Source organism: Pan troglodytes, chromosome 12 (genome assembly GCF_028858775.2).
Source record: "Pan troglodytes isolate AG18354 chromosome 12, NHGRI_mPanTro3-v2.0_pri, whole genome shotgun sequence".
Classification (NCBI taxonomy): Eukaryota; Metazoa; Chordata; class Mammalia; order Primates; family Hominidae; genus Pan; species Pan troglodytes.
The window spans coordinates 96,650,731-96,672,573 of NC_072410.2; the positions used below are offsets into that span (position 1 = coordinate 96,650,731).

At 43.5% G+C, this 21,843-nt stretch overlaps 1 protein-coding gene across 1 annotated transcript in view; it reads left to right on the forward strand.

The window, feature by feature from the left end:
- HADHA (hydroxyacyl-CoA dehydrogenase trifunctional multienzyme complex subunit alpha) overlaps positions 1-21,042 on the forward strand; it is a 54,313-nt gene extending 33,271 nt beyond the window's left edge. The window contains exons 11-20 of the mRNA XM_515339.9: positions 2,025-2,134; positions 7,711-7,845; positions 10,593-10,764; positions 14,132-14,218; positions 16,676-16,816; positions 17,270-17,338; positions 18,136-18,331; positions 19,475-19,589; positions 20,279-20,424; positions 20,512-21,042. Of these exons, the coding sequence (XP_515339.2) occupies positions 2,025-2,134; positions 7,711-7,845; positions 10,593-10,764; positions 14,132-14,218; positions 16,676-16,816; positions 17,270-17,338; positions 18,136-18,331; positions 19,475-19,589; positions 20,279-20,424; positions 20,512-20,657 (1,317 nt within the window). The 3' untranslated portion in view covers positions 20,658-21,042. The remainder of the gene's footprint in view (positions 1-2,024; positions 2,135-7,710; positions 7,846-10,592; positions 10,765-14,131; positions 14,219-16,675; positions 16,817-17,269; positions 17,339-18,135; positions 18,332-19,474; positions 19,590-20,278; positions 20,425-20,511) is intronic.
- Positions 21,043-21,843: the final 801 nt, after the last annotated feature.

Genomic DNA, 21,843 nt, shown 5'->3' on the forward strand with positions numbered 1-21,843 from the left:
TTTTTCTTACATGTTAAGGCCTAGAGATGATGAAATTGAATTTTTTGGTAAATTGGAAAAGAAAAGGAAGTATCTTGTACCCACTAAAAGACAAAGACAGAAGAGATGTATGTACCAGCTTTACCTGTGTACTTTTCTAGCAACTTGGTGATGTTGCAGATTTAAGTGATTTGTGTTTGTTTTTAAGTTTTAAACGATCATCGAAGAATGGTTGCTCTTTTATAAAGTTGAATATCTCTTATCCAAAATGTTTGGGACTAGAAACATTTCAGATTTCAGACTTTGTCAGATAGTGGAATATTTGCATATATATGATGAGAGATCTTGGGAATGGGATCAGAGTCTAAACATGAAATTAATTTCATATACACCTTATACACATAGCCTGATGGTAATATCATACATTATTTTTAATAATTTTTCACATAAAACAGTTTTGACTGCAGCTCATAACATGTGTAATATCTTGCCCATGACATCATGTTGGCACTCAAAAAGTTGGATTTTGGAGCATTTTGGATTTTGGATTTTCAGATTAGGGATGCTCAACCTGTAAAAGGACAAAAAAAAAAAAATCTGAAGAGCTCAGGACAAGTACCAGAAAAACACTTCTGGTACTAGATGTCTCACTGGGCATTTCTGATTTTTTAAAAATATAACCAAGTGCACATAAACATACGTACAGAAAAATTGAGGAATAAGTTTCACGAATCAGTAACTGTCCTGTGTGCATTGTGCTCAGTATTTTCTGTGTATTCCTCTTTTTATATATATAATGCTTATTGCCACCCACTAAATTTCTGACCATTGATGAATCTTTTGCCCATGTTTGAAAATCACTGGTTTATTAGATAAAACATCCTGTATCAAGATTAGTAAAGCATTGATTGTGTTGTCATTTTATGTTCTTTTGGGTCATGAAAGCAACTTTATTAGAGGGATTCTTTTGAAATGCTCTTTGTAACCATGCAATCTTACCAGTATATCCTAGTGATATTAATAATAGCTAACCTTGAGACCCTGGTCATTTTACTAGTGTTCTCATTTAATCCCCCAGAACAATACTGTAAAATGGGTATTGTTTTTCCCATTTTTAAGGATGAAGAAAGCTTCACAATGGGGCAGTGGCAGAGACAGGATCTGTCAAATCCTAGATATTATGCCTTTAACCACCAAGTTGAGACTTTTTCTCCATAAATTAAGCTACTTTTAAAAGTGGTAAGTCCCACGTGGGCAGCCTGCTACAGTGGAAAAAGAACCGGAGTTCGAGGCGAGGCACGGTGGCTCACGCCTGTAATCCCAGCACTTTGGAAGGCCAAGGCGGGCAGATCACGAGGTCAGGAGATCGAGACCATCCTGGCTAACACGGTGAAACCCCATCTCTACTACAGATACAAAAAATTAGCCAGGCGTGGTGGTGGGCACCTGTACTCGCAGCTACTCAGGAGGCTGAGGCAGGAGAATGGCGTGAACCTGGGAGGCGGAGCTTGCAGTGAGCCGAGATCGTGCCACTGCACTCCAGCCTGGGTGACAGTGCGAGACTCCATCTCAAAAAAAAAGAACTGGAGTTCAGAGTCATACTGTCTTGGTTCAAGTTCCATTTCTGCCACTTTGAGGCAGTATAGCCTTGAGCAAAGTCACTCCATTTCTTTGGCCCTCCTCTTCCCAATCTGTAAAATGAGAGGGTTGGTTTGAGATGATTGTGGAGGCTCATTTTGGCCCTGAGACTCTAGTTTTATGAAAAAGGTTACCACACCTCTGGTGTAAAGAATCTGAGAGCTTAGTTATATCCAAAACTTTCTTCAACACAGTAGTTGGAAAGTGCTCCAGATAAGACAAGTAAAGACAAGACACATCAGTGAGAGACAGACTTCTGCAGCACTGAACCCCCAAACTCCCCCGCATCCCCAGGGACTCAGGCTTCACATGCATTACCTCTGCTCTTCAGAGGAACCTGAACTGAAGGAATCCATATAACCTAGACTGTGAAGTTCTACCTTTTCTCATTCCCCTTTACTTTTCAGAAATTTGGAGAGCTTGTAATGACCAAAGAATCAAAGGCCTTGATGGGACTCTACCATGGTCAGGTCCTGTGCAAGAAGAATAAATTTGGAGCTCCACAGAAGGATGTTAAGTAAGTTAAACTCCACGTAGGAAGCCCTTGTGAATTTTACTGTGTGCAAAGCTCACAGAGGCTTTGAAGATCTACAGAGCTAGATCTGTATCTTAATTCAGTCTTGCCCTCAACTTCTTTCCTGAGCACATTTGAGCCCTTATGTCTACTAAAAACTTTTTGGCTTTCAAAGTTCTGCCTGTTCTGAGTTTTTTCCAAACCCCTCTGGTCATTCCTATAGAGGCTTTCTTGTCACATATTGATGTTGCCTAGAAGTCTGGTTTAGGTCCCCCTTCCCAAACCACACACTCCCTCTGCACTGTTCAATAATCATCTCTCTCCCTGTGATTTGAGATGTCATCTCTGGGAACTCACACTTCTTCCTCATTAAAAAACATAAAACCTCATTGTAATTGTTAAAATCTTGTCCTTCTTTTAGCTTACAACCTAAGTATTGGAAAGTCTGTTTGCCTCTTTCATGTGTATTGCCATAAGCCAGCCTTTTTCCATATTACGCTGCCTAATAGCTCTTCAGAGTCTATGTTTAATGATGTAACTTGTAGCTCTGTGGTTCTCAGCGTGGACAATTTTGCCTCCCAGGGGGACATTTGACAATGCCTGGGAACATTTTTGGTTGTCACAACTAGGGAGGGAGGGATGCTACTGGCATCTGTGGGTGGAGGCCAGGGATGCTGCTAACCATCCTATAATGCACAGATAGTCCCCACCATAAAGAAATATCCAGTTTGAAATGTCAGTAGTCCTGAGGTTCAGCTGTTCTAGCTGAACTGCAGTGGGGGATTTAACAGAAGCAGCTAATGATACTGCCTTCTCCATCCTCTCACCTTTAATGAGATTACAAATACAAAATACAAAATAAAATGGATAAGAAGTCTGGGTGAAACAGGTAAGATTCTAACCAAGAGGGCTGATTTCCAATTAGAATCTGAAATACAACCTTAACTGCTTCTCTCAAACATTTAGTGACTGCTATCAATCCCATCTGAAGAGCCAATTGCATTTGTTCCACCTAACATTGATAGTACCTTGCATTCGATGAGCAGGGTAAATTACTTCCATGTTGCAGGAGGAAAATTATGGCCACTTAAACCTGTATCTCTTTACACATTCTACAAAAATCAACAGATTAATAAGGAAAACAAAGCCACCCATTCCCTGTGCACGGCATAAATAGAAGGCAGAGAAGCATCCTGCAAAATTACAAAACCTAGATACACCAACTTCTACCCCTCCCCACCGTATCCCTCCATGTACACAAAGAATGCTGTCAATTAAAGAAACTGCACTTTGCAACAGAAGAGGGTACTCTTAAATTTAAAAACCTAGTGTCTTAATTTATTAACTCCAGACTCCTCCTGCCTGAGCATTTATTGTCGTATGGAGATAGTATACATCTCCATGTAACAATAAAATACCCCTTGGAAAAGGTGGTATTGTGTAGTCAGTATGCAAAAAAGAAAGACAGCACCCACAAAAAGCTAATATAAGAAAAAAAGAGAAAATGAGAATCAGAATACTGAAGTTTATGAAAATTTTGTCCCCCAAAAAACAACCACAGTGCAGAAGAAGACTATAACAGAACTTGATTTAAATATTCTTAAATCAGCATTTGCAAATCAGAAAAAAACTGCCTTGAATCAAAAATTCAAAAACTCAGAACTAAATGGACAGAAAAACAGGATAAATATAGGAGTTGACCTAACTTGGGAAAGACATTGAAGAAAAAGTTAGCATCATCTTAGAAATGAAGAATAAGCTATAAGATACCCAAGGCAAAATATGTTAAACTGAAAATTGAATAATGAACATTGTAGATAGGGTGTCCCCCTTCCTGCTTTCCCAGTTATCAGTAATTCTTCCACTTTCATTTCTCTAGGCCCCTTCCCCCTTGCCTTGGATGATAACTGGAATTCCTTATCTATTGTCTCTTTACAAATTAATCTTTCATATGAATAATGCATTCCATCAGTTCTAATAAGTGAAGAGCAGTACTTATGAAAAAAAAAATACTGAGCTACAAATTAGTATACAGACAAGGTACCATGTTATGCATTCCTCAAATCACAACATTTCTGGGTAATCAACCCTCAAAAGTTCATGTCACCCAGCAGTTGGCTTATAAAGCATCGTGCACCATAGATGTTAGCCTGCTGGGTAATTACACAAGTGGGTCATTTCAAGGGTGCTGAAGATGTTTATTAGAAGGATTCTGTAGATTGTGAAGTGTGTTAATTTAACTCTACATTGTTGTAGACAAATATTAAACAACTATAAAGCCATCATGAAAATTCTGGTGTTAATGAAGCGGAGCATAACAGTTAAGAAATGAGTAATATTTTAGCTGTGGATTCTGTTATACCAAAAAAGCTTTAAACACGTTTTAGATTTTACTATTATTGTTATTAACAGCTAAAGTTAACATTCCAGCAAATGCCCTCCCACAAAAAAAAAAAAAACCTACTAAATAATGCATTCTTTTTCTCCTTTCAAAAAAATTATCATAAATAAGATTATAAGATACTCTTTTGTGTTTATGGGATTTTTTTTTGTTGGGGGAAAGGGGTGGGTTTGTTTTTTTAGAGACGGGGTCTCATTCTGTTACCCAGGCTGGAGTGCAATGGCATAATCACAGCTCACCATAACCTGAAACTCCTGGGCTCAAGCAGTCTTCCCACCTCTGTCTCCTGAGTAGCTGAGACTACAGGCACACACCACCACACCCGGCTCATTTTCAAATATTTTGTAGAGATGAGTTCTTGCTAAGTTGCCCAGGCTGATCTCAAAATTCTGGCCTCAAGCAGTCCTCCTGCCTCATCCTCCCAAAGCACTACTATTATAGGCATGTGCCACCATGCCTGGCCTATACTTATGGTATGTTTTAACATAAAAGGAATCCTTCTGTATGGATCCTGTAGCTTGCACTTTTTACTCAGTGATATGACTTGGAGATGTAGATTAGTACATATCAGGTAACTCCTTCCTTTTAATCCCCTGTTGACGAATTACTGGCTGTTACAATTTTTCATTACAAACATTATTATATAGCTGTTCATCACAGCATGTCATCTTGTGTATAAGTGCATCTCTGTAAAGTAGATAATGACGAGTAGAATTACTATGTTATACAGTATGCAGTTCTTGGTTTTAACAAAACCAAAGAACCCCCCCCAAAGTAGGACAAAGTATACTTCCGTCAACCATGCATGAAAGAACTAATTTTTTGTACATCGTAACTGATACTTTAAAATTTTTGGCCAGGTGTGGTGGCTTACGCCTGTAATCCCAGCACTTTGGGATTCCGAGGTGCGTGGATCACCTGAGGTCAGGAGTTCGAGACCAGCCTGGCCAACATGGTGAAACCCCATCTCTACTAAAAATACAAAAATTAGCTGGGTGTGGTGGTGGGCACCTGTAATCCCAGCTACTCGGGAGTCTGAGACAGGAGGATCGTTTGAACCTGGGAGGCAGAGGTTGCAATGAGCTGAGATCGCACCGTTGTACTCCAACCTGGGCGGCAAGAGTGAAACTCCATCTTAAAAAAAAAAAAAAAATTGCCAGTCTGATGCATCTCATTTTAATTTGCATTGCCCCAATTATTAGGGAAATTGAACATCTTTTTATTATTATTATTATTTTCGTAATAGAGATGAGGTCTCACTGTGTTGCCCAGGCTGGTTTCAAACTCCTGAGCTCAAGCGATCCTCCCTCCTAGGCCTCCCAAAGTGTTAGGATTACAGGCATGAGCTACCGTGCCTGGCTGAAATTGAGCATCTTTACTGACAATTTGTTTTGTTCTTTTATGAATTGCTTTATATCCCTTGCCCATTTTATTTCGTTGTCTTTTTAAATTACTATATGCATGTTCTGTTTTTCCAGTAGTATCCTTTGTCTGCTGTATATGTCACAAATTCTTCCCATTCTATGGTTGTCTTAATTTTGTGGGTTCATTTGTCAAACATAATTTTTTTTTTTTTAAAGATGGAGTCTCACTCTGTCACCTAGGCTGGAATGCAGTGGCACAATCAGCTCACTGCAACCTCCGCCTCCCAGGTTGAAGCAATTTTCCTGCCTCAGCCTCTTGAGTAGCTGGGATTACAGGTGCACACCACCACACCCAGCTAATTTTTTTATTTTTGTATTTTGGTGAGGTTGGTCTTGAACTCCTGACCTTGTGATCTGCCCGCCTTGGCCTCAAAGAAAGAGTTGGGATTACAGGCGTAAGCCACTGTGCCCAGCCAAAACAGAAATTTTTAATTTTGATGTAGCAAATGTGTCAGTCTTTTTTTTCAGTCCCTATTTTTTGTTTCTCTACTGTATTTTCTCATTGTCCTGCAATTACTTATCACTCACCATATAAATATTTGTACCATTACAAAGCTGCATTTAGAAGATGCTCCTAGGACTTGAAGTTAGATTTCCTTTTCAGGACTTTAGTATGATTTTTGAACATTACAATCAGAATGGTTAAGAATGAAACTTTATCCCTCATTTCAACTCCAATTTGGATAACAATGCTGTAAACTTGGGCTTCTTTTATGAAGAGATTCTTTAAAAATTTTTCTTAGTTATTTACTATGGGATTATGGCAAATTATTCCAGAACTATAGGGAACTAAAATGAATAAGCAGATATGATCTCTGGTCCTCAAAAGGCTTAGAATTTAATTGAGGAGACAAATAATGGACACGAAGCCATTCCAGGATACTCTGGGGTAAATCAAGTCGTCCTGAGAAGTTCTAGAGGAATTCAGGGGCAAAAAAAGGTAGCAATGTGCATATGTGGAAGTGTTTAAGGAAGGGATAAGGTCTGGAAGCAAAGAGACCATGGAGGAGACTTTGAATTCATCCAGACGAGGAGTGATAAAGGCACAGATTTTGGGGGAAATGAAAGATTACACGATGGCTCACACCTGTAATCCCAACTCTTTGGGAGGCTGATGTGGGAGGATCATTTGAGGCCAGGCCAGGAGTTCGAGACCAGCCTGGGCATCATAGTGAGACCCTATCTCTACAAAAAAACTTAAAAAGTAGCCAGGAGTGGCGATATGTACCTTTAGTCCGAGCTACTCAGGAGACTGAGGCAGAAGGATCACTTGTACCCAGGAGTTCAAGGCTGCAGTAAACCTAGGATTGCACCACTGCACTCCAGCCTGGGTAAGGGAGCAAAACCATGTCTCTCAAAAAAAGAAAGATGACTGGCAAATAGTCAAAATCACTAACAAATAAGTTGTTCAATAAGAAAAGAGGTTGGTCTTTTTGTTCGAAAAACAAAAATACTCATGTTGACTTAAATGTAAACTGGTTGTTTTGTTTTCAGTGATTTCGAAGCATGATTGAAGATTAGTATAATTCTGTCTTCTTGGGTAGACCAGTTCTTTTAGACCTGGTGGGTTTTTGCACTTAACTTTTAAAATCAATCATTTATTAAAGCTGTGTTTTTAATAAATAAAAATTATTTGAAACACCTTATAGTTGTGCCTGCATTAGTTGGTTTATTGAATAACTTAGGCAATCTTCCACTTTGACTGAAATGATTAAGATCAGTTTACCGAAAGTCATTTCGTCCTTTCCTTGCAGGCATCTGGCTATTCTTGGTGCAGGGCTGATGGGAGCAGGCATCGCCCAAGTCTCCGTGGATAAGGGGCTAAAGACTATACTTAAAGATGCCACCCTCACTGCGCTAGACCGAGGACAGCAACAAGTGTTCAAAGGGTAAGCCTGCTCTCTCTCTTTGCAAGAGTTAGAATGTCCTTTGTTTCTTGGTTAGTTGTTTTTTGTGGTGGCTTGGTGGGTTTTTTTGTTTGTTTGTTCTTGCCATCACGGATTCCTTTTTCCTGAACATAATGAGTTCTAGATACTCCGTAGTGAAGCCAAGTTTCTTTTGATTATTAGAAATGCCAATTCCTTCTTTGACTTCGTTTTGTTATAGATATCATAGACAATTAACATCCTTGGAGTCTGTAGTCTTTGAATGCAGAAGGGAAAATCTTATCTAGTAGATACTTAATGCCATTTTACACTTCCGTATCAGGCCTGCGGATTTTGATATAGTTTGCAGGTAATTGCTCTATTGTTAAGGATTATTGAAACAGCATGACTGTCTCTGTTGAGAAGACTGAGTGAGGTTAGGATGTAAGGAAATGGGCAGTAACTGCAGGGGGAAGGCAGGGCCGGGATCAGGACTCTTCAGCCTTGTATTTCCTGACTGGCATTACAGAGAGAAGCCATGAACTGATTCCTCCACAGTGTCTGGGGCTTTACAGACTATCTCCATCTTACCTCTGAATTAATAAAGGGGGAATATTATTCCCCTTCCTCACCACCTGCCTCTCTCACCATCACACACATGCTGCCTGTTTTGCAGAGGGGAAGGTGGAGCAGCAGCTTGGCCAAATGGAGGGTTGGTTTGATCAGTTTTCTGCTCACATTTAATGGACAAGCTGGCTGCACTTAAAGCATCCTGCATGTGACTTTTAGCTGAGTGAGCTTTTTTGTTTCTTAAATGGATTAGATAGCTTAAGCATGTTGTTATCCCTTTTCTGCAGAGAAGCTCACATATTGCTGCCATAATGCTAACCAGGACCTGGCAGGTTTCATCGTGTTGGCAGATTATTGTAAGATAACAAGTTGTAGTAGAAGATTCTGACCAAAAAAATGACGTGTGCTAGATAGCAGCAGTGCCCTGAAACTAGCATGCAAGCATCCCAAACAGCATTCCATACCATCACCAAAGTAAGAAATTGTTGCTCTAAAATAGTTTCCTCCCCCAGTCTCTCTTGAATAGTGTCCTGGGTTCCCCTTTTTGTCTTAGAAACATCAGGTTCTGGCGAGTGCCACTCACCACACTGCTGACTTGGGACATAATAGTTCCTGTCCTCTCTTGGGAATAGTTTAATCAGGCATTAGAATTAGAGCAACTGATAATGTTTTGAATGCTGACAAGTATCTTGTTTGCTGACTGCTGTCATGATTGTCAAAAACAAAAGCTTTGAGCCCATACTTTTAAGACCTTATTTGATGTTTTTGTTTCTTTTGAGACAGAGTCTCACTCTATTACCAAGGCTGGAGCACAATGGTGCAATCTTGGCTCACTGCAACCTCTGCCTCCCAGGTTCAAGCGATTCTCATGCCTCAGCCTCACGAATAGCTGAGACTACAGGCATGCGCCACCATGCACAGCTGATTTTTGTTTTTCTTATAGAGACGGGATTTCACCATGTTGGTTAGGCTAGTCTTGAACTCCTGGCCTCAAGTGATCCGCCTGCTGCAGCCTCCCAAAGTGCTGGGATTACAGATGTGAGCCACCATGCCCGGCCCTTAAGACCTTCTTTGAATACTCCTTTGTATTTATCTTGTGGCCTTAATTTTGCTTTTGGTTAAGGAAATTAGTGAATGGGGTTTAGCTTCATTCTTCATTTAGAGGAAAACTGTAGGTAATTTATTCTGAAAGTGTGGTCAGATGGAATCTAAGAGAACCTGTTTCCCTTGGCAACGAAAAATAATCAGTTAAATGTCTGAATAACAGGAATCCTTTTCTGCTCCCTATGGGAAAAAAGAAACCTTGAGTTAATATTTTATGTAATCAGTGCAATGTGCTACTAGGTAATGAGTGGGAAGTAGATGGAGAATATAGGAAATAATGCTTGGTCTCTGTTCTTTAGAAGATTACAACCACAGGCTGGGCGCAGTGGCTCACGCCTGTAATCCCAGCACTTTGGGAGGCCGACGCGGATGGAACACGAGGTCAGGAGTTCAAGACCAGCCTGGCCAAGATGGTGAAACCCCATCTCTACTAAAAAAAAAAAAAAAAAATTAGCCAGGCCTGGTGGTGGGCGCCTGTAATCCCAGCTACTCAGGAGGCTGAGGCAGAGAATTGCTTGAACCCAGGAGACAAGAGGTTGCAGTGAGCTGAGATCGCGCCACTGCACTCCAGCCTGGGCAACAGAGCAAGACTCTGTCTCAAAAAAATAAAAATAAAAAAAAAAAAGATTACAACTACAGAATAACATAAAATTATATATTTGCGATAAGCAAATATAAACCATGTGGTCTCAGACACACTTTGGCTGCTTCCCCTGTCATAGGTAGAGAATTACCAGAACTGCTCTTTTGTTTTGCCATTCTAGTATTCATGTTATTTACTCCTCTTGGCAAATTTAACTGGTTTAAGAGTGATTTAGTTTATGTAAGTTGGGCATTTGGAGGCATTCTATGGTAGAAAGAATGTGTACTTGGGAGTTAACATGTCTTTGAATGCTAGCACCCTCCCTTATCAAGCTATTTGACCACAGGTCCCTCTGAAACTCTTTAAACAACTTGAAAGTCTCCCTCAAAATGGGAGTAATAGAATAACTACCTCACAGAGTTGGTGAAAAACACAGGTGTGCTCTGGCCCATGGACATTCAATAAACGTTAGTTTCCTTTTCTTCCCATCTAACTAGGAATGTGTTTTTTCTAGATTGAATGATAAAGTGAAGAAGAAAGCTCTAACATCATTTGAAAGGGATTCCATCTTCAGCAACTTGACTGGGCAGCTTGATTACCAAGGTTTTGAAAAGGCCGACATGGTGATTGAAGCTGTGTTTGAGGACCTTAGTCTTAAGCACAGAGTGCTAAAGGAAGTAGAAGCGGTAAGCAAGGGGCTCTTGTACTTGAATCCTAGTGTAGTGAACAGAAAACACAGAGATTTTTTTTTTAAAGGAGCTATAGGAAACTCATGATTGCTTTTATAAAAAGGACTATTCAAAGGCTGGGCACGGTGGCTCACGCCTATAATCCCAGTAGTTTGGGAGGCTGAGGTGGGCGGATCACGAGGTCAGGAGTTCGAGACCAGACTGGCCGATATGGTGAAACCCCATCTCTACTAAAAAATACAAAAATTAGCCGGGCATGGTGGCACACACCTGTAGTCCCAGCTATTCGGGAGGCTGAGGCAGGAGAATCGCTGGAACCTGGGAGGCAGAGGTTGCAGTGAGCCGAGATCACGCCACTGCACTCCAGCCTGGGTGACAGAGCGAGACTCCATCTCCAAAAAAAAAAAAAGACTTTTTGTTATCAAACGTTAAGTTTTTATGTGTGCTCATGCACACTGCATATGTTATAAAGGTCAGATCTAAATTCTAAAGGAAGAAAATTAGGGTTCGTTCACCTTATTCATGTAGGAGCTCTGTCACCCAAACATACAGATAACCTCACAGAGTATAGCCAGATGCTTTGAGATTTTTTGGTTAGCCGAAAGCCATAAACAAACCTCTTCAGGTCTAAGGCTGCAAAGGAAATAGGGAAGACAGTTCGTCCAGATGCTTGTTCTGTGGAAATGCTGCTTTGGCCCAGCTCCCAAATGTTCTCCATAGGCACTTCTTGAGATGGGCTGACATGAACAAAACAAGTACTTGAAGTGGGGAGTAGGAAGAGTAAGCCCCAAGAAGGAGTAATAGCAGTAATTCAGGCATGAGGTAGGACCAAGGCCTAAGCTAGTCTACAGTTGGATAAACAGAATGTGGGTTACTGAAAGGTGAACATGAAATGATTCTGACTTGGCAACATGCTGGATATAATGAGCAGTGAGCTCATTACAAAAAATAAGAGTACCACAGAGCAAAACTCCGTCTCAAAATAAACAAACAAACAAACATTATCTTCTCTTATTGCCCATAGAGCTAACAAAACCCATTCCTTGGACAATCTTCCACAGGCATGATCTCTAGACCACCCTGTTTCGGTTGTCCTCTCTAGTATCTTCCTCATGTCTCCGTGTTCTACTGCTGTGTTTACAACTATCTTTTCACAATTCTGCAATCTGGGCAGGGCTCTGCAGAGACAGTGGTGCTTAAGTCCATTGATTTCAAGGCTGGGGTCACTCCTGGGCTGCATTCCGCAGGAAGCTCGGTTGGGGCACCTCACTGCTTCCCCCACATCTCTCATAGTCCGTCCTCACTTAGTCGTCTCACCAGAACTTCTTTGTAGCGTGGCTGCAGGCTTCCAAGAGAACAAAAGCAGAAGCTACTGAGCTTCCTAAGTTTATTGTCAGGAAGAAAAAAAGATAAATAATTTAAAAACTAAAAAAAGAGGCTACCGGGCCCCACAGGTCTAGGTAGGCCTGGAACTGGCAGGGTAACTTCTGCTGCATTCTGTTGATAAAAACAAGTCACAAGACCAGCCCAGATTCAAGGAGAAGGGAAACAGACTCTACTTCTAGCTGGGAGAAAAGACATACATGTCCAAGGAAGGGAAGAATGTTTGCCAGCCAGCTTTGGAGACATTAGTTTGTTCTTCAGAAAGGATTTCACCACCAGCATTAGACACTATATTACTAAGAAAGTAACCTGACACTACGTAAGCTTTCTGGCAGTCATGCTGTACTGTCAATTCATTCCACTTTTGTTTTGTTTTTTTGTTTGTTTGTTTTTAGAGACAGGGTCTCACTCTGTCACCCAGGCTGGAGTGCAGTGGCATGATCACAGCTCACTGTAACCTTGAACTCCTGGGGTCAAGCAAGCCTCTCACTTCAGCCTCCTGAGTAACTAGGACTATGGGTATGTACCACCATGCCTGGCTAGTTTTTTAAAGTTATTTTTTGTAGGGCCGGGCACTGTGGCTCACACCTGTAATCCCAGCACTTTGGGATGCTGAGGCAGGTGGATCACGAGGTCAGGAGTTCAAGACCAGCCTGGCCAAGATGATGAAACCCTGTCTTTACTAAAAACTACAAAAAAATTAGCCAGGCACGGTGGCAGGCGCCTGTAATCCCAGTTACTCGGGAGGCTGAGGCAGGAGAATTGCTTGAACCCAGGCGGCAAAGCTTGCAGTGAGCTGAGATTGCGCCACTGCACTCCAGCCTGGGCGAAAAAGCAAGACTTTGTCTCCAAAAAAAAAAAAAAAAAAAAGTTATGTTTTGTAGATATAGGGTCTCACTATGATGCCAAGGTTGGTCTTGAACTCCTGGCCTCAAGCAATCCTCCATCCTTGGCCTCCTGAAGTGTTGGGATTATAGTTGTTTAGCCACCATGCCCACCCTCCACTCTTGATTAACTAAAATCATGGGATCTTTATCACAAATACTGCCAAGCCAGGTCTTGTCCTTCAAGTACCTATACAGTTCTTTTCTTTCCTTTTTTTTTTTTAAATCTTAAGGCAGTACTTTACTTTTATTGCATTATAATCTTATTTTGTACTCAGCTTTTCAGTGTGTTGAATGTGTCTTCCTCCTTGATTCTCATCTCTGTTAGGATTCTGCCTGTTCCAGATTTGCACACATTTGACAAGTGTCCCTTCCACGTTTCTCATCCAACCATCTGAATAAAAACATGAATAACTGGGAGGCGGAGGTTGCAGTGAGCCTAGATTGCACCACTACACTCCAGCCTGGGCAACAGAGCGAGACTCTGTCTTTAAAAAAAAAAAACATGAATAAGTTGGGATCGTGGCCAGAATGCTGAGACAATCTGCATTAGAGAACTATTCTCCAGGTGGATAAAGCTAATAGTTAATAGTATTTGTGTACTGTAGCTGTAACTATAGTGGTATGCCGTTTTTTAGTAACACACTGTATAAAATGAGACAAGCATGCACATTTTGGCTTGTTCTTATAAAGGTGAAGCGGGGAGTGATTCAGGGCAGATCCAGACAAAAGAGGAGGTGACACCCATGCTGGGTGTTGAAATCAATGAATTGTGATTCAAGGCCGTCTTTTCAGTGTTGTTCTAAGCTGTTTTATTGACCCAACTGCTGAGATGCAGTCTCCAGGTCAGGATAAGGTGACCTTATGATGGGCCATAACTAGAGGAAGGCAGAATGGGAAAAGGAAGAAGGTCAACATATTCCCCGACACAAAAGCCCCTAGGTGATCCGTCAATGTCTGGGTGAGTGACATCTACTGTCTGAGCAGTTGTGGGGGACAGAGTGGGCTGGGCCCAGGTGTCACTCATTAGCTTTGCTGTGGCCTCTAATCATCTCCCAGGCCTACCTGACACGTTGTTAAATGCTTTTCCCCTGCAGGTGATTCCAGATCACTGTATCTTTGCCAGTAACACATCTGCTCTCCCAATCAGTGAAATCGCTGCTGTCAGCAAAAGACCTGAGAAGGTAAACTCGGAACAGAGAAAAACCCTGAGATGTTTTATTGCTTCAGATTCACTGATAAAGTCTTACAGCTTGAGTACAGAAGAGACCGTCTGGATTACGGAGTGGATGCGGGTGGTTCCTAAACACTGGACACAATAAATGCTAATACCATGACTAGTGTGAGATGCAGGAGTAAGTTAAGTACAACAAAAAATATCCTTTTCAAGGATCCCAAATGGGCATTATTTTTCAGGTTCAGGATATAAAGCCCACCTGTATCCTACAATTAGGCATTGAAGGATAGGCCTTAAGAAAGGATGCTCCAAAATACCAGTTTGGCTACAGAGCAGAGTCAGTGACTGTTTAGAACAGGTTTGGTTCCACCTCCAGATCAGGGAATGGCAGGAATGGTGGGATGTGTCTGCCTGTGGGTTTGCTTACACCTTCTACCCCGGGACATGAAAGGGCTGGGTATAGAAGCACTTTCTGTGAGTATTTGGAACGATGCCCAGAAATTTATTTTTGCTCTCAACCAGAGTAATTAAGGGGAAGTGAAATCATTCAAAGAGAAGTAAAACAACTCACTTCTCTGGAGGATACCAGTTAGCCTCTGCTAACCAGAACCAGCCAAAGGTAGGCAGGAATTATAAAAGAACTTTAAGCAGCTGAAAGTGTTAATACAAATTCTATGTACTGAAAACACAAAAGCCTATTTATTCCTACTCTTCGAGCTTGCTAATGCAAGGTAATCTAGTTTCCTAGCACACAGCAGATTAGAAGTGATGCGGGGACCTGACACAGGCAGGCTCAATGATGGCAGGCTAAAGGTCATAGGGAGAAGTGGCAGCCGATAGTCTACAGATGGACAGTCTGGCCGTGTCATATCACTCAAGAAATCTGTGTGGCATCTAAAATCAGTACAGGCGATGCCGTTGCTGTTCATTTGATGCTAACCTCTCCCCGCCATCGGAGCAGAGCAAGCATCACACTTTGCAGCTCTGGCCTCCAAGTATCTAGGATAGCTTTTCTCACCTGCTTGCCTTTTGTCATTCATTTAAAAGTAGGCCAAAAAGACAAAATAGGGTGACCAACCATCTTGGTTTGCCCGGGACCAAGGGATACAGGACCCTCAGTGCCACAAATTGGGAAATCCCCAGCCATCCAGGATGAGTTGGTCATCTTTGGCACAACTTTCTGAGTGATGTAAATGTATTTTGCTGGGTTAGTGATTATATGGATGTATATACAGTTGTCAAAACTCATTGATGTGAACACTTTAAGATCTGTGCATTTTATTATATAGAAATTCTACATCAATAAAGGCTAATTCCTTTTGCTCAGGAGTACTGAGTCTGAGTCAGGTCCTAAGTATTTCAGATGTAAGTAAAAGAACACTTTAGGGGTTAGAAACAACTTTTGGATTGATAAGTTTATATAACATTTAATTGATCTGTGTATTACATAATGGCATTGGAGATAGACAGACCTGTGATGGAATCCCACCCCGTCATATGCTGACTGACTCTGAACTACTAACCTCTTGATACCTTTTTTCCTCATCTAGATAATTAGGCTGACCAGTTCATAGGGTTGTAATGGATTAAATGTAAGGAATAGGTGGTAAATGTATTGAAGAGCAGGTAGATAATGAGCAGCCAAAAATTACAGATATCACTTGTTGTACCTTATAGCTAAAGTGAGAGGGAGAAAGCAAAACTATAAATTAATGAATTAGACTTCTTTCACCACAGTTCTGTTGGGAAGACTATGTAACTGTTAGCTCAATGAAGGGGTTCTCTGAAACCTTAGCATGCATCAGAATCACCAGGAGGGATTATTAAAACAAATCTGGGCCCCACCCATGGAGTTTCTGATTCAGTAGGGCTGGGCTAGGCCTGAGAATGTGCAGGCCTAACGCTCCCAGGTGATGACAGTGCTTGTTGGGTCCGGGTACTACACTTGGAGAACTGCTGGTTTAATGAGTCTTAAGTGCATCTGATTGTTGAGGAGTGTTAGTTAAACCTAGTATCCTGGTGGTGAGACCCATCTGTGTAAAATGCAAATACTTCTCTGACAGTCCAACACATTAATTCTTCTGCCTGCCCCACCCCCGCCCAAAAAAACTGGATCCTCTTATCTAAACCATCAGTATCATTAATATAAGTGGAACCTTCATCCGTCATTCCCCAATAAATGTAGTTTGGCCTCGAGCTGTGGTTTTGGCACTGATTGTTGGGAGGATCAGATGTCTGTAGTGAAAAACCTTAGAAGCAAATGGAAGAGGAGGATTCCAATGTGCTCTCCCTAAACATACTAACTTTTATCAAAGACCCATGGAACCAAACCACTCAGCTATGTCAAGCAGTATTCCTATATCACAGCCACCTTTCTTTCTAGTGTTTTCCTAGCAGAGAAGGAATGCTCTCAGGTTCCTCACCCGCATTCTCCAATCTGTTGGCTTTTGGTTCCCCTTGCCAGGTGATTGGCATGCACTACTTCTCTCCCGTGGACAAGATGCAGCTGCTGGAGATTATCACGACCGAGAAAACTTCCAAAGACACTAGTGCTTCAGCTGTAGCAGTTGGTCTCAAGCAGGGGAAGGTCATCATTGTGGTTAAGGTAAGGGGCTGTATAACAGAGCTGCAGAGTTTTTGAAAAGTTCTAATAAGACTCCTTTTACCTCCAGGCTTGCTTATAAATATTCTGGGGCAAATGACCAGACTTTGATATGATTTTCCCCTGGGTTGTCTCCAGGATGGACGGTGGTATTGACTGTCCCACTGAGTCAAGGTGGGAGTGGGGAGTATCTAGGATGTGGCAGGGTTCTCCCAGCCATCCCAGACCTTGAAGGTGACCATGAAACTACCTGCTGTACTGTTTGATTCAAGCCAGGCTACCCCTAGTATGGCTTCCCCTGCAATTTCATTTTTAAGGATTCTGATTGAGATTTTAAGTCACCTTAAGTTTTACAGTGACTTTCAAATGACTTTGAAGTGACCCTGGGAAAGGTAGAGTGTTTCAGACTCAGTCCCAGCAGCAGGGCCAGTGAGCTCATGTTCTCTTCCTTGGCAGGATGGACCTGGCTTCTATACTACCAGGTGTCTTGCGCCCATGATGTCTGAAGTCATCCGAATCCTCCAGGTTGGTATTGCTCTCCAGAGTGTTTGCAGCATCTTCCACTCCTTCAGTCACTCTAAAACTCATAATGTCAAGATAAGGACCAAGCTTCCTTCTGATACACCAACTCCTGCTCTTGTCTAGGAAGGTCCCTGGTGCCCTCTCTCTGCACAGTAGTTGGAAGTTGGGCTTATACTGCACTGAAAGGGGCAGAGCTTTCCCTCTGCCCCACAGCCTCCTCACTGTTCCAGCAAGCTAAAGGCGCCCCACCCCCCAGCATGTCTTCTATGCTGTTTCTGCACCTCTCTGAGGCAGGGACCATCCAGAACAGGGCCCGCTTGGTTCAACTGGTGCTGCATCTGTTTCCGCAGCACACAGACCCCTCCAGTAGCCATTGAGGTCATTCTGGCAGGAAAGGAGAGGGATCCTCCTCACTGGGCACTTACCCAGACTTGGGGATCACAGGGCTCTGAGTGCTCCTCTTTGATGATGTTTCTTCTGTTGGTCATGACACACTCAGCCGTCTGTCATGCAATCTCCTTATTATTGAGATTCAGAAATGCAAACAAGAAGAAAATGAAGAATTTAGTCATCTCTAAACGTCCTTAAAGTGCTGTAGATTAGAGAAGGCTCAGACTTTCCACTTGTGGCCCCTAACTTCTCTGTGCTTCCCTGAATGAAATAGCACCAGTCCTGGGCCTGGTCAGGTGACACTCAGAAGTGGGTTTTACACAAGGCAGTGTTTGGAGCCAGTACAGGGAGCCCTTTGGGGGGATTTGGGCTGCTCTTCCCCTGAGGTCCCTGCTTCGCTTCCTGTTCAGGAAGGAGTTGACCCGAAGAAGCTGGATTCCCTGACCACAAGCTTTGGCTTTCCTGTGGGTGCCGCCACACTGGTGGATGAAGTTGGTGTGGATGTAGCGAAACATGTGGCGGAAGATCTGGGCAAAGTCTTTGGGGAGCGGTTTGGAGGTGGAAACCCAGAACTGCTGACACAGATGGTGTCCAAGGGCTTCCTAGGTGAGTAGCCTCAAGGAAACATAACTAGCACCATTAGTTACAAAGTTCTAAGCAGTTCCTGAGACCAAAGAGTTACAGAAGCCCTCGTGGAAGAAAGTTTTCTAAACACAGAGCCCTTATCACTGGAGATTTCAAAAATGATTTCATGAGTCAGGTGTGGTAGCAACCACTTATGGTCTTAGCTGCTTAGGAGGCTGAGGCGGGAGGATCGCTTGAGCCCAGAAGTGTGAGGCCAGCCTGGGCAACATGGCGAGGCCCCTTCTCTTTAAAAAAAAAAAAAAAAAAAAAAAAGATGTCATGTGAACCTTCTAAGGGCTAGGACTATAGATTATGGACAAAAGGCAGAGTTCTACCCTTCTGGGGCTCTAGCATCACCTGGTCCAAGTTATGCCAGATGGACAAGCATTTTTATCCCCCAGAGATGAAATCTGCAATAGTGCAGAAGCAAGCTCTGCATCCGGGCTTTACCATGCTGTCTGGCCACCTGCGAGGAGAATGTATAAGCTCACCATACACAGTATACAGTTGAGGCCCACAGAGAGGTGACTTTCTGTCTCGGCAAAACAGCAAAATCAGCATTACAACCTGGGTGTTCTAGGGCCTGGTGCTGCATATGGGGATGTTAAAACTCACCCAGGTGGCCTTTCTCATCCATGTACACAGATGCCCAAGCTCCGGGTCACAAGATCTTCTTTCCTTCTCTGCCCACTCTTCTGACAAAGACTAATTTGCTAGGGTTAGCTAGACATACAAATTCAGGAATTCAGAAGAGGCCAGAGCTTTATAATAGACCAACAGAGACAAGAATTCTCAGGCCAGGGTCTTTTTTGTTTGTTTTTTGTTTTTTTTGAGACAGAGTCTCACACTGTCGCCCAGGCTGGAGTGCAGTGGCATGATCTCGTCTCACTGCAACCTCCACCTCCCGGGTTCAAGCGATCCTCCTGCTTCGCCCAGCTAATTTTTGTATTTTTAGTAGAGATGGGGTTTCACCATGTTGGCCAGGCTGGTCTCAAACTCCTGACCTCAAATGATCCCCCGCCTCGGCCTCCCAAAGTGCTGGGATTACAGGCGTGAGCCACCATGCCTGGCCAGGCCAGGGTTCTGAGAACAAATAGTAACACTCCCTTTTCTTGCCTCTTTTAGGTCGTAAATCTGGGAAGGGCTTTTACATCTATCAGGAGGGTGTGAAGAGGAAGGATTTGAATTCTGACATGGATAGTATTTTAGCGAGTCTGAAGCTGCCTCCTAAGTCTGAAGTGTAAGTCCATTTGAGTGGCTAATGCCTGGAAATTGACTTTCTCTGACAGCCCAAAGCTTCCCAGCCCCTCTTCCATTTTTTTTTTGTTTTTTTAATAATACTTTATTTAAGTCCTGGGATACATGTGCAGGTTTGTTACATAGGTATACACGTGCCATGGTGCTGTCTTCCGTTTTCTTTGTGACCACCATACCTGAACAGGAGGACCACTCCTGATGCTGGCATGGTGCTTTCCAAGTGGAAGGCCCTCGCACATGCTCCTTGGTCTCTGCCCAGCATCTAGGTGAGAACCAGGCCACGTCTGGCGAAGGCCCTCCCCTGCTCCAGCCTTCTCTGGCAAGGTCCCAGAGAGCCGCTGGAAGGACAGATTCTCCTTGGCCCCTTCACCCTCGCAGATCTTTATTATCATTTGTGAGCAGCTGACTGTTGCTGACGTCAAAGAGATACTGATTATCTTCTCGGCACCAGGCCCTGATCTAGGTGCTCAGTTTCATGTTAATTAAGGCAAGTTACTCTCCACTTTTTCCATGGGAAAGTTTGGTTCACCCAGGCAGCATCTTCTCTGAGGGCCAGCACCAACCGGCCCAGAGCTCCCCATGCACCCATCCCGACTTCCATTCTGCATCTGCGGCTCTGGCTTTCCTCCCCTTTTCCTCTTCTTCTACCTAAACATCTCTTTCTGTTGGCAGCTCATCAGACGAAGACATCCAGTTCCGCCTGGTGACAAGATTTGTGAATGAGGCAGTCATGTGCCTGCAAGAGGGGATCTTGGCCACACCTGCAGAGGGAGACATCGGAGCCGTCTTTGGGCTTGGCTTCCCACCTTGTCTTGGAGGTTGGTCTCGCAGGTTGGGAAGGTAGCTCACTTTCGCCTGGAGCCCGTGTTGCGTCTCCTTCAACGAAGTCCTCTTTCTCTATTCAGGGCCTTTCCGCTTTGTGGATCTGTATGGCGCCCAGAAGATAGTGGACCGGCTCAAGAAGTATGAAGCTGCCTATGGAAAACAGTTCACCCCATGCCAGCTGCTAGCTGACCATGCTAACAGCCCTAACAAGAAGTTCTACCAGTGAGCAGGCCTCATGCCTCGCTCAGTCAGTGCACTAACCCCAGCTGCCGGCAGTGCTGGTTCTCCAACAGAGTGGTGTCTGTCTAGATTTATCAGAGTAACGTGAAGACAAACTCCGGCACTGGGTTTGCTCCCTGATTAAAGTGCCTTCAGCCAAGACTATCTCTCCCTCCTGGTGAAGTGTGACTTCGAATTAGTTTGCACTTCCTGTTGGAAGGTAGAGCCCACTGCTCATTGTATAAGCCCCGAGGCCTAGAGTGGCAGCCAAGAGCCATCTGAAGCCACCTCTCTGCCTGTTCCTCCCAAGAGGCCAGGGTGGCCAGGGGTGGTGAGGGCAGTTCTGCACCCAGCCAAACACATAACAATAAAAACCAAACTCTGTGTCAGCATCTTTGCCCTTCTGGTTTAAACGCCTCCTTCAAAAAGCAATCTGGAAGAAAGCCCTGTGCTTTGGGGGAGTAAGAATGTGTGTGCAGAATTCTAGGCAGCACCTTAGGGAGGGACTGGGATGAGAGAAAGTGGGACCTGGTGGGCTCAACCACACACACCTGTCTGTGCAGATGCTTTGCCCAGGCTTCTCACCACAGTGTACCGGAATATTAAAGCTCTTTCCCCAGCCTGGATTTCCTCATTGTGTGATCTTACCCATTTCTTTTCTGGGTGTGCCTCATTCATAGGTGCTTCTTGGGATGGTTGTGGGAACGTTGGTGCTAAGCAGAGGCGCTGACATCTCCCTTGATGTTCGGAGATCCTGCATATCGGGGCTGCCCCAGAAATGCCTGTGCGGCAATCAGGCAGCACAGGAGCAGCATGAGGAGTGCTGACCCCCACAGCACCTGCACTCCCCCAAAGCTTCAGCCCCTCCCCACCCCACCCCCTGGGGTGGAAAGTTCCTACAGAAGCAGTGCCCAGTCTCGGTAAACAGCACTGGGGCTAACTGGGTCTGGCAGAAGGATCCACGCTGAGTGTGTGCGGAATCGTAATTCCAGTCCCATCACATTCTGCATTCTAAACTGTCAGATATTACCAGTTACTCCTGCCTCTGCTCCAGTTGTACTTCAAATATGTCCCTAGTCCCAGCTCTGTAGCTGGGACTGGCAGGCAAGGAGATCAGGTCTGGCTCTGCTTGGTCACTAGGAAGCCAGACTCTAAAACCAAGTCACCTCTGAGTTGAGGTTTTCAGATGACCA